Source organism: Eumetopias jubatus, unplaced genomic scaffold (genome assembly GCF_037043125.1).
Source record: "Eumetopias jubatus isolate StellerSeaLion01/CBP00866 unplaced genomic scaffold, mEumJub1_p1.0 scaffold_11, whole genome shotgun sequence".
Lineage (NCBI taxonomy): Eukaryota > Metazoa > Chordata > Mammalia > Carnivora > Otariidae > Eumetopias > Eumetopias jubatus.
Genome location: NW_028274817.1, coordinates 4,878,989 through 4,891,551, shown reverse-complemented (window position 1 = coordinate 4,891,551; position 12,563 = coordinate 4,878,989). Strand labels below are relative to the sequence as shown.

Genomic DNA, 12,563 nt, shown 5'->3' with positions numbered 1-12,563 from the left:
ATTTACTGAAATGCTAAATTTTGTGCTCATGGACCTGCCTCTAACCCCCAAACCCCCGCACAGAATAATTAGTGCATTTTAATTTATCCTAATTCTTTTTGTGTTTTGTTTGTACTCTCTTGGTTAGCAAAACGGATTTAGTTTTTACTTCTGTGCCCTAGTATTTAACTCTGAATTTCTCTTTAAAGAATTTGATCTAGAGAAAATCTGTAGTGTATGCATAAGAGTACTTTAAAGTGTTCATTTTGTATATGCATCTCATATCAGAGCTTGTATAATTTTGAATTACATAATTTGTGATTTTGCCAACATTTAATAGTAGCATTTAAAACATAATAATCCGGTACACTCACGGGGTTGCTGTATTGATCTGTCGTTATTCACAGTAGATGTGTAAAATATGCCAACTACTTTTGTTTCGATGTATTGATTTATATTTTCAACAAACATTTGTGTACCTACTGTTTGTCAGGCCCTGTGCTAGGGATTTAGTTATTATTTGCATTTTTGTCAGATTAATCCATTATTTTATAGGATTATTGTTGCCATTTATTTTTCAGGGTATGGTACCATTTGTTTTTGTGGGAACAAAGGACAGCATTGCTAATGCCACCGTTCTTCTGGATTATCACCTGAACTATTTAAAGGTAAGAACAAGAAGAACTTTAACTTCTGATCCTTTTGTACTAAAATATAAAAACTCCACAGTCAGTCTTTTAGCAGTGAAGGTTCATTCTAGCCTGTACATTACAATGAATGACAATAGAGCAAATATTCACTTTGTTTTGCTTATTATATTCCTTCTGAAAACACGAGTCCATTTTCTATCATTATAAATTTAAGGACCAATATCCCAGTTCTCAATAAATCCCCCTATTTCCCATTATTTTTCTGTTAAACCCTTACACTCAATGTAGGTATGCCTGTACATAGCTTTTTCATCCAGTTGATCCTTTCTAGCCTCTGTGAGTTTTTTCCAGGCCAAATTTTGTGTCTGTTTACACTTGCCTTTGTTTGTCCTTTTTTGTCATTTGAAATCCCAGTGTTTCCTGAAGTCCTCTGTTTAAATGTTTACCCTTTGTATTTTTCTCTATACTTTCTTATCCAAAATATAAACAACTTGTGTCTTGTAGATGCTCGTTTTAGTTAGAATTTGTACAGTTATGCCTCCTCTAGATTGCAAACTGGAAATCAGGAACTAGTGGTGGAAAGAGCACTGGATTGGCAGTCCAGCGACTTGCTTCTTGTCTCTCTTCTACCATGAACTAGCTTATGTGACTTTAGGCAAGTCACTTCTCCCTATATTGGATGCCTTTTAAAATTTCTTTTAGCCAAAATATTCTATAATCCAATTAAATAAAATCTTACCCATGTCACTTTTAAAATTTCTTCTTTATATCCATATGCATCAAAATTACAAGTGACTAGTATTAAATAGGATTTTAAAAATAATCCAGCTTTCTATTTTATTTATGATCCTATCTTAATAAGAATATTTTTGCTGATTTCTTGAAAGAAATAAACAATTTTACTTGGATGCAAATAAGGGGGAAGAAAGTGTAATAGTTAGGCATTTCATTCTTAGAGTGGTCAGTTAATAAATTGAAAATGGGAAGGTTTCATCCAGCAAGGTTTGCATGGTTAGGATACCCTGTTGGTTTGCTTACTTATTTTTGTTCTAAAGTGTGTTTTATTTGTAATCTCTTGTATGTGTTTTTCTTCATATTCTTAGCTTAAATAATTATGATGACCTGGAGAGTTAGGGTTGCATTGTGATCAATCCCTTGTTCTTTTGACTAATGTTCTTTTTTTGGATCTTTTTATTTATTCTTCACAATTGAATATCTTTTTTGGTTATCAGCAGCTGTCCTGTTGCCATTCTTTCCATCACCAGATCTTCCCTTGGTTGGGCCTGGCATCTCTCACCAAAAGGTGACTGCTTTGCCCCAGTGGGATAACCTGGACTACCATTCTGTTTTGCAAGATAACACCCATCCCATGAGCTATAACTGTACTCTTGGAGTAAGCTACTCAGTCTCTCCTTTGCTCAAGTCCTTTGTAAAACAGAAATTCTGGTTCAGAGCACAGATTAAATGTATCTGCCCTTTCTTTGCCAGAAGCTTCCACAACCAAGATTTTAAGAACTTAGCTTAACAGGGCTTATCCAGTGACTGTCCATGTAGACAGTCCCTATGATGGCCGCTGCTTTACTCAAGACACCCAGTACTATTAGAATTATGGATCCAGTTCCCTCTTAGCCATTAAAGGAGATGTTTTATGGGGAGATTGGAAGGACGGGGGTTAGAATTGAGGCTTCATCTGGATCTGACAGAACCCAACGTATCAGAAGCACTGTGTGTAAGGGTCTGTCAGTGGACCCCAGGTGTATATTTTTGATCAACATGAATACTCTTTGTTGTACTTGTTCTAGCACAGTTGTAGTCTTTAAGAGGTTTCAAGGCATGATGTTAAGATCTAACTTTTTTGGTTAGCTCTTAAATAGCTCCCCCCCCCTTCCCCGCCATATAAGGAACAGGAGCATTTTCGGTTCCCTGAAAATAATTTTTCCTTAATGGTATAATCACATCCAAAGACCTACCATAATATATGTTCTTTGAAAGCAGAAGATGACCCAAACTCAGTGCTTTGTAAATTAAGATATTAACTGGCAAATATATTTCAATTAAGATTATTTACAGTGTGTGATTTCTTTAAAGGTTAGCTCGTTAAACCTTAAATGTCATTTACCTGCATTTTAAAGTTGCTTTATTGAATATCCTATCATCAAGAAGTCCCCCAACTAGCATATCTGTGCCTTAACAGATTCTGTTGGATAATAGTGCCAAATCAAACAACTTTAAATTCTATTCAGTAGAATTTTAATGCTGAGTATTTTTGTTATATCTCTAATTATGGACATCAATAATCTGTTATCTGTAGTAATTTTTCTTTTTAAGGAGACCATTCAATTTCCTGATAATTCTGTGTAACAGTGTTTACTATAAGTTTAGAACTGAAATTGAAATATTTCCAGTATATTTTTTTATCTGATGAAAAGGAGAAAGGTATTATTAAGTAAAATGTCAAATTATTTTTACTGTTATCTTGTATATTTTAAATAGGAAGTAGACCAGTTGCGTTTGGAGAGATTACAAATTGATGAGCAGTTGCGACAGATTGGAGCTAGTTCTAGACCACCACCAAATCGTACAGATAAGGAAAAAGGCTATGTGACTGATGATGGTCAAGGAATGGGTCGAGGTAGTAGACCTTACAGAAATAGGGGGCACGGCAGACGCGGTCCTGGATATACTTCAGGTACAAACTAAGCATTTTACTCAGTAACTTTATCTGTTCCTAGACTTAATAGCTGCTAATCTCTCTAATATTCATTAGAACCCCATTATAACGGTTTCTCACTACATGGTTTCCGATTCACAGTGGGTCAAATTGTGTTGCAAGAGACATATAGAGTTAAAACCTGATGATAACACTCAGAGTTTACAGGGCAGGTGTGAGTTCTGTCCACGTTCTGACTGGGGATAAATCTGCTTAAGCCCTTGTGTGTTGATGACTTTCTTAAGGCCTTTCCTGATTTTATTACTGTATAGCCAAAATTATTTTCATTTGTGTACTGTGGCTCATTTTTTGTCAGGCATGTGCTGGTCATACTTGCTGGATGGACTGTGTAAATCAGGGCTCTGCATCCTATGGCTCATAAGGTGATTTTGAGTGTCATGGCCAAAGTCAGCCCTAGGCACAGTCAAGAAGTAGGCAAAGTTTCTCTTTGCCTTCCCAGCTCTTCTGTCAGTGCTTCTTTCTTCTCTCCCAGTACCTTCCACTGAACACTGTCCCCACCTGCCAGTGCCTACTGTCTTTCTTGCTCAACTGTGTATCTACTATGTAACTTGCTAATGATGGTATAAGGTATAATCCATCTCACAAATATTTGCATTTCAAAAAGGAACTCTTTAAGATGGAAAAGCCTTCAAGATCCACAGGAAAGAAGCTATAATGGTGAAGCTATAATTGGTCATTAGCTCCAACAGAGGAAGAGAGAGAGGTAGTAGAGTTGATATTCTGGAGTGGGGGAGAGAGACACCTACTCCTAAGGCCAACCTTGAACCTAACCCCTAACCCCTCTCCCAGCAGTCTGTTCTTTTTGCTGTTGAAGTCCCACCTCACCATGGAGCTCTTTTCCCCACTCCCATCCCCCCTACATCATTAACCCACCCCCTCATGCATAATGAGTTTATCTTAATAATTCCTTTATTAATGATAAATTATCTCAGTGGGAATGGGAGGGAAGGTTGTGGACCAAGCATCAGGCAAGCGTATCCCCTTTCAGCTAAGTTCAATCCCTGATCCCACAAAAGACCCTTCCCTGAGACAGTTGCCATGGTGGCCTTTGCCACCCTCTCAGAGGTGACCAAAATATATGCATTCCCCGCTGTCCCTGGGCCAAACCTTGTTAAAAGGAACTCTCTTTATAGAGGTTTGTTTATCAAGGTATTGCATTTAACTGTTGTAGACAACTTTTCCTCCAGAGAGCGCAGATGTTTAAAGGAGCACAGCTGTTTAATGATGTGGCATACTCAGGTTTGAACTTAGATGGCTAATAAAATACCTTTTATTTTTTTTTAATGAGAACCAAAAACGTTTTAAACCAAAATAACCTCAAATATTGTGAAACCCTTCATTTTGAATTTAAGATAATTTGTTTTACAAAATGGAAGGTGATAGTACTCTTTGGGCTTATAAATTGGGAAGAGTATTGGATTACCCCTGAAACGTCTCTGGAAGCTTCTGTTAACCTAACTTTTTTTTTTAAGTCGGACAACGGTATATAACTTTTAACTCTCGATAGGAACTAATTCTGAAGCATCAAATGCTTCTGAAACAGAATCTGACCACAGAGACGAACTCAGTGATTGGTCATTAGCTCCAACAGAGGAAGAGAGGGAGAACTTTCTACGCAGAGGAGACGGACGACGACGTGGCGGTGGAGGAAGAGGACAGGGAGGAAGAGGACGTGGAGGTGGCTTCAAAGGTACACAGATGTGTTCATGTCTTAATAATCACAGGTGAATTTTAACCGCGGAAGTTCTGTGAAACATCTTGGTGATTCAGGGATGTGTTACTGAAACCCCATTTGTCCTGTTTTATACTGGTCAACAGAGGAAAGGCTCAGCAGTAGTCAACAGGACATTAGCTTTCCCATGGTCCGTGTAGAATACAGGAAGAAACACTGATAACTAATGCAGCTTCTTTGAGGATTCTACACATAATGTGATCGTTAGCTCGGGTTGACCTGTAACGTAGTTGATGCAGAATTATGATGCTTTTGAAATATTTTCTGCTTCTTGGTAGCATGCTACATTTCTAAGTATTAGGTAACTGGAATCACTAGACTGTTGATTATATTTTAGATTCTGTGGTCTAAATCAGTTGAGAATGTGGGAATAAAGAACTTCCAGTAAGCACGTCAGAATCCGTTAACTGTTGAACCTTTTGAAAATGACCCTATAGGAAACGACGATCACTCCCGAACAGATAATCGCCCACGTAATCCAAGAGAGGCTAAAGGAAGAACAGCAGATGGATCCCTCCAGGTAAACTGTGTGCCTCTTTACATCTAAATTATTTGAATTACTATAGTTTGAGACTTACGAGTTTATTTTACTTGATTTTTAAGCATGTTCGAAAGTTGCAAAGTTGGTACATGCAAAGAAATGTTTTCCTTTCAGCATTATAATTGTGTGCAGTCTTAGTTCTTCATGACAAATATACAAAGAAAATTTCTCTAGAGACTGTGCAGTCTTAAGCATTTGTGAAGACTTTGACAGTCCATTAGGATTTCCATACCACATTGGTGGTCCCCCCCCCCCAAGTCCCCCAAGAAAAGGGACATCCTGGAATGTATTGAGAGACCTGAGTAAACCCTGTGGACCCCTCCTCCCCTGAGTTGCAGGGATAGGGTGATCTCTTTGAGTGGAACGTAAGGAAAAGAAGATGTTTATCTCATAGGTAATAATCATGATAGACTGGGCCAGTGGTGCTCTCAGCTAGTATGTGCTGAATCAGCCAGCTGTTTGGAACCAGCCTCTATTCTGAGACCCCATTTCAGTTGGTCATCACCTATGCTGAACCCATTGTTAAATAATTTTAAAATTACTCCTGAGCATGTGAGACACCGTTGCTAAGTGCTTTGTGTGTGTGTTATCTCATTGAATCTTACAGCAGCCCCCTGAGGTAAGTAGTTTTATTTTTCTATTCTTTAGGTGAGTAAACTGAAGCTTTTAGAAAGATTCAGTCCTTTGTCTGCAGTCACATAGCATACGGTGGAGTGATGTTTGAACCCTGGTGTATATGATTCCCAGAGCCCATATTCTCCTCTGCTTCTTTTAACTCTTTAATCCTTAATGCAAGTAGTTAGGGTACCTTATTGACCATGGATTGGTTTAGGACCAACACCCAAGATTAGTGAGATGCTTTTTAAGAGCAGAATCTTCATGACAATATTTCGTAGGATTCATAGTAGTTGTAAGTAGGTGTTAACTATTGGCAGGTTCTTAAGGAATAGAAAAGACCTTAGATCTAGGTAAAGAGATGAAGAAATGATGTACATACATGTGCTTTACAGAGACGTAAGGCATTTATCTGCCGGCCTTTTAATTCCCTGCTTAAGGTGACACGTTCCAGGAATTTGGCAATCTGATCGTATCGGTTAAAAGGATGCATAGTCATATTTATAATTAAAATGGGACATCACATAAAAACGTTGTGCTTTCTGTAGGAGAATAGATCCAAGTCAAAGCACTAAACCCTTGATAGCCAAACATTTAGAACACACACTGAGACCCAGAGCTTGAACGCACTTTCTGAAATTAGAGCAAACCATTTTGAGATCTATATAGCTTTTGTACTTCAAGCAGATCAGTATTTGTAGTTGTTTTAAGCCCATTGGTCAATATTATCTTCCTTTTATACAGCATCTGGAATTATTAGCAGTGTTTTAAGTGTTCCATGTTGACACTTAAACTATTGTATGAATCTTAGGATATTATTTTCTGAATTGCATTCATCTTTACACATGTCTTGGGATTCCAGTCCTTCCACATATGAGTGCTGTTGAATTTCCCTATATCAGTATTATTCTTCAGACAGAGTTCAAGTTGTATATCTGACTTGCCTTACTGAAAATACAAGCTTTAAGAAAGCAACGCTCAAATTTTTCTGCTGTAAGACAGTGGGAGCCTCAGTATAGAGAGTTAATCTTGCCCGTGATAGATAATTCAGGTGTAAACTAAAGGCTAGTTATGTAACAAGTGAGTTGAGTTCTTATCCTGGTAAAGGTGGAATAGGAAGGCATCAATCTGGGTCCCTTGTGTGTTTCACAATCTTTAAGAACAACCCATTCTTTTGAACCCTAGTATTATGGGTATATATTATCTTGTGATTAGTAATAGTAATTCATTTTAACTATTTGTTTCTCGCTATTTTATTCTGCTTAGAAGAAGACATGGTAGGACTGTGAGTTTTTATCCAACTTTGAATGCAATGAGATGACCATTGTGTTCCAATTAAAGAAGAAGAGTGTTTTAAAATCATAAACTAAATAAAAAATCCTACCGGACCTTAATTTCTTGCACTTCCTCTATTCTCACTCCCATTTCCCCTTTTAACATGTGGAACTTACACTTCAGGCTTAAAATTTCTTGTCAGGCCAGTTACAGATTACAATAGGATATGGTCTGTGTATATAACAACTATAACTTGTTTTAGATCAGAGTTGACTGCAATAATGAAAGGAGTGTCCACACTAAAACATTACAGAATACCTCCAGTGAAGGTAATCGGCTGCGCACGGGTAAAGATCGTAACCAGAAGAAGGAAAAGCCAGACAACGTGGATGGTCAGCAACCACTTGTGAACGGAGTACCCTAAACTGCATAATTCTGAAGTTATATTTCCTAAACCATTTCCATAAGTCTTATTCCATATTAGAAAACTTTGTTAGGCCAAAGACAAATAGTAGGCAAGATGGCACAGGGCATGAAATGAATACAAATTCTGTTAAGAATTTTATTTTTTTGGTATTGGCCATAAGCAACAATTTTCAAATTTGCACAAAAAGATACGTTAAAATTTTGAAACATTGCATTTAAGTACACTTTAGCACTTCAGGGCAGGATTTTAGTTTGGTTTATTTTTTAAAGTACTGAGCAGTGATATTTTTTCTTAATTTGGACCATTTTCCTGCATCGGGTGATAACTCGCCGGTACATTTCAGTTTTTCTGAATAAATAGCATTTTTGGTAATTATATTACAATTCCGTTTTCAATCTCCTATAGAAGTCCATGAAATACTGTCATTTCATGTCCTGTGTCAGTTTATGTTTGGTCCACTTTTCCAGTATTTTAGTGGACCCTGAGATGTGTGTGATGTGACGTTTGTCATTTTCATTAGCAAAAAAAAAAAAAAGTTGTATGATCTGTGCCTTTTTTATATCTTGGCAGGTAGGAATATTATATTTGGATGCAGAGTTCAGGGAAGATAAGTTGGAAACACTAAATGTTAAAAGATGTAGCAAACCCTGTCAAACATTAGTACTTTATAGAAGAATGCATGCTTTCCATATTTTTTTCCTTACAGAAACATCAGGTTAGGCAGTATAAAGAATAGAACTTGTTTTTGTTTTTGTTTTGTTGCACTGAAGTTTGACAAATAGTGTTATCGAGAGGGATGTGTAATTTTTCTGTATAGACAGGAGAAGAAATAACTATCTTTTCATTTGAGAGAGGCTAAAATGTTTTCAGCTAGGAACAAATCTTCCTGGTCGAAAGTTAGTAGGATATGCCTGCTCTTTGGCCTGATGACCAATTTTAACTTAGAGCCTTTTTTATTTTCTCCTCCCCAAGTTTTGTGAAGTTTTTCATATTTTAATTTCAAGGGTATTTGGGGGAGATAGAAAGGTCATTTTCATGTGTGCATAATAATCCTGTGAAGTACAGGTACTTTGTCTAAGAAACATTGGAAGCAGGTTAAATGTTTTGTAAGCTTTGAAGTATTAGGTCTAATGTATAAGCGGAATTGGAAAGCAGACTAGAATTGGTTAACAAATACTTCTTTTCTTTAGTTTTTTTTTTTCTTTTGTTTTTTGATGTGTTGGGTTTTGGTTCTGTTTTTGAGTCTTTTTTATGAATGAAATTTACTGAGGAAAAATATGTGAAGGACCTTCACTCTTAAGATGTTATATTTTTCTTAAAAAATAACTCCAAGTAGGGGTACCACTGAGTCTGTACAGAGCCGTGCGAACCGAAGTTCTGCCTCTGATGTATTTTGTGAGTTTGTTTCTTTGAATTTTCATTTTACAGTTACTTTTCCTTGCATACAAATAAGCATATAAAAATGGCAACAAACTGCACATGATTTCAAGAATATTAAAAAGTCTTTTAAAAGTATTGCCAAACATTAATGTTGATTTTTAGTTATTTATTCTGGGAATGTATAGTATTTGAAAACAGAAATTGGTACCTTGCACACATCATCTGTAAGCTGTTTGGTTTAAAATACTGTAGATAATTAACCAAGGTAGAATGACCTTGTAATGTAACTGCTCTTGGGCAATATTCTCTGTACATATTAGCGACAACAGATTGGATTTTATGTTGACATTTGTTTGGTTATAGTGCAATATATTTTGTATGCAAGCAGTTTCAATAAAGTTTGATCTTCCTCTGCTAAATTGATGTTGATGCAATCCTTACAAATGATTGCTTTTAAAATTTTAAGATAGGAAAAGAAATCTATAGAAAGTGTTCTGTTACAAAATGTAACTGTTACCACTGGAAGTTTCACATGTCATAGGAAGTTAGCTGTTATCTACCAACTTTCAAGAACTTGATCTTGTTTAATAAGGTGGAAAAAAATCAACTAAATGGTACAAAAGCACATTGTGCCATTACAATATGCACTAAGTATCTTTTTTTACAAAGGCTGAATTCAGCAAGGCGCTAACTTGCTTAAATGTGAATTACTAACTTCTAAAACTGTAATTTGATTCACATGTTTTCAAATGGAGTTGGAGTTGATTCGTATTACAATATTTGTGTGCTAAACGTGTATGTTTTTCAGTTCTAAGTCATGATGTTTTTAAAATCTTATTAAAGTTTCAAAAATCTAAAGATTGTTTATCTAGATGTAAATTTTTATTAAAAAGTTGCACTTATGAAAAAGCAAAAAATTAGTCTGACAGATGTTTGCTCCTGTTCTTAAATTTCTAAATATAACAAATATTAGCAGTATCTGGGGAGGGGGGAGTTACTTATCATGCAAAGCGTATATGCCTTGCAAAATAATGTTTTCTGTGCCCTTAAAAGGCAAAAACATACCTATTGGAAAATGATTCTCCGTATTCCCAGTTATGATTTCAACACATTAATTACACAGCGTGCCACCAAACCATATTAAACATATACTCCTGTCTGTGCACACATAAATATACCCTGCCATTTGGAAAATACTAAATGTGTCTATGTAGTTTAAAAAAGAAAACAAGGGTGCCTGGGTGGCTCAGTCAGTTAAGCGTCTGCGGCTCAGGTCATGATCCCAGGGTCCTGGGTTCGAGCCCCATGTCAGGCTCTCTGCTCGGCGGGAAGCCTGCTTCTCCCTTTCCTTCTGCCTGCTGCTTCCCCTGCTTGTGCTCCCTCTCAAATAAATAAAATCTTTTTTTAAAAAAAAACTTTTGATGTCAGTATCTCCATAATAAAATAAATGACGGGTTTGTAGGTGGAAGGTGCCTGAAATGGCTGTTGTGGTCACTTGAAGAAACTCGGGCACAGCCAAGAAAAAAAGGGTAAAAGTAGAGGGGTGATTGAGTCAAAGTTCTTCATGTTAGCGTCCAAATGATTTACGGGTGCAGGACAGTCTCCTCCACATTGATGGCCTGCCCCTCCCCTCCCCTGCTCCCCCTCTGAATACTCCATCTTCGTTTTCTGCCTTTCTGGGTTTTCATCCTCCTACTTAGCTGGTTCTCTGCTATCTGTTCTGCCTGGTTCTGGACTCTTCCAGGGCTAAAAGAGCAGTGCACGGTCCATTAGATGTGGTAGGTAAAACCAATCTACGAGTAATTTGTTTGGGCTTTCCTGGTTTCACAGTGGTCTTCAATCCTACAAATAAATAACCTGTTGGCAATATCAACCTTGAGACTCAACTTGGCTTACTCAGAGGCCTTTCTCCCATCTGAGCATGATCTTAGAGCTCCTGGTGCTTAGGACTATAATTCCTTTTTAGAGTCAATATACTGATTTGATCCCTGTTGAGTCCATTTGTCTCATGGCCATAAATAGCATCTTTCCTTCATGACCTTCTGAAGCCTCTGATAACCAGTTATTCTGAAATAGCCATTAGCAGATGCTAGTCTTGATTGCTCAGAAGGCTTAACAGGTACCAGTATTTATTTATTTAAAGATTTTATTTGAGAGAGACAGAGGTACCACAAGTGTGGGAAGGAGAGGGAGAAGCAGGCTTCCCATTGAATAGGGAGCCCAACACGGGGCTCGATCCCAGGACCCTAGGATCATGACCTGAGCCGAAGGCATACGCTTAACCGACTGAGCCACCCAGGTGCCCCACGGGTACCAGTATTTAAATCTTGAGCATCTTTTCCACTGTATATTTAGGACTGTTTAAAAACTTTATTTGGGGCTATTTAGAAGTTTTCTTTCTGGAGCGCCTGGGCACAGTCGGTTAAGCATCTTAACTCTTGGTTTTGGCTCAGGTGGTGATCTCAGGGTTGTGAGATTGAGCCCCGTGTCGGGCTCCATGCTCAGCGTGAGAGTCTGCTTGAGATTCTCTTTCTCCACCCCTCCCGCTCATTCTCTTTCTCTCATTCTCTCTCTCAATAAATCTGTTTTGAAAAAGAAATTTTCTTTTAATATAATGTTAGTCACCACACAATACATCATTAGTTTTTGTTGTAGTGATCCACGATCCATTGTTTTCGTATGACACCCAGTGCTCCAGGTAGTACGTGCCCTCCTTAATACCCACCACCGGGCTAATCCACCCCCCCACCCCATGCCCCTCTAAAACCTCAGATTGTTTCTCAGAGTCCAGAGTCTCTCATGGTTCGTCTCCCCCCCTCTGATTTCCCCCCGTTATTTTTCCCTTCCTTCTCCTAATGTACTCCGTGCCGTTCCTCATGTTCCACAAATAAGTGAAACCATATGATAATTGACTTTCTCTGCTTGACTTACTTCACTGAGCATCATCTCCTCCAGTCCCATCCATGTGGATGTACAAGTTGGGTATTCATCCTTTCTGATGGCTGAGTCATATTCCATTGTAGATATGGACCACGTCTTCTTTACCCATTCATCTGTTGAAGGGCATCTCGGCTCTTTCCAGTTCGGCTATTGCGGACATTGCTGCTATGAACATTGGGGTGCATATGGCCCTTCTTTTCACTACATCTGTGTCTTTGGGGTCAATACCCAGGAGTGCAATTGCTGGGTCATAGAGTAGCTCTATTTTTAATTTTTTGAGGCACCTCCACATG

At 37.8% G+C, this 12,563-nt stretch overlaps 1 protein-coding gene across 12 annotated transcripts in view; it reads left to right on the top strand.

The window, feature by feature from the left end:
* Positions 1-10,188, top strand: part of FMR1 (fragile X messenger ribonucleoprotein 1) — a 38,188-nt gene extending 28,000 nt beyond the window's left edge. For 2 of the 12 annotated variants that reach the window (XM_088028629.1, XM_088028626.1), the window contains 5 exons: positions 561-647; positions 3,123-3,318; positions 4,943-5,050; positions 5,530-5,612; positions 7,786-10,188. In XM_088028629.1, coding sequence (XP_087884755.1) covers positions 561-647; positions 3,123-3,318; positions 4,943-5,050; positions 5,530-5,612; positions 7,786-7,947 — 636 coding nt within the window. In that variant the 3' untranslated portion in view covers positions 7,948-10,188. Of the gene's footprint in view, positions 1-560; positions 648-3,122; positions 3,319-4,040; positions 5,051-5,529; positions 5,613-7,785 lie in introns of those variants that run through there. The other 10 variants (XM_088028625.1, XM_088028622.1, XM_088028633.1 and 7 more) reach the window with 8 other exon arrangements.
* The last annotated feature ends 2,375 nt before the right edge of the window (positions 10,189-12,563 follow it).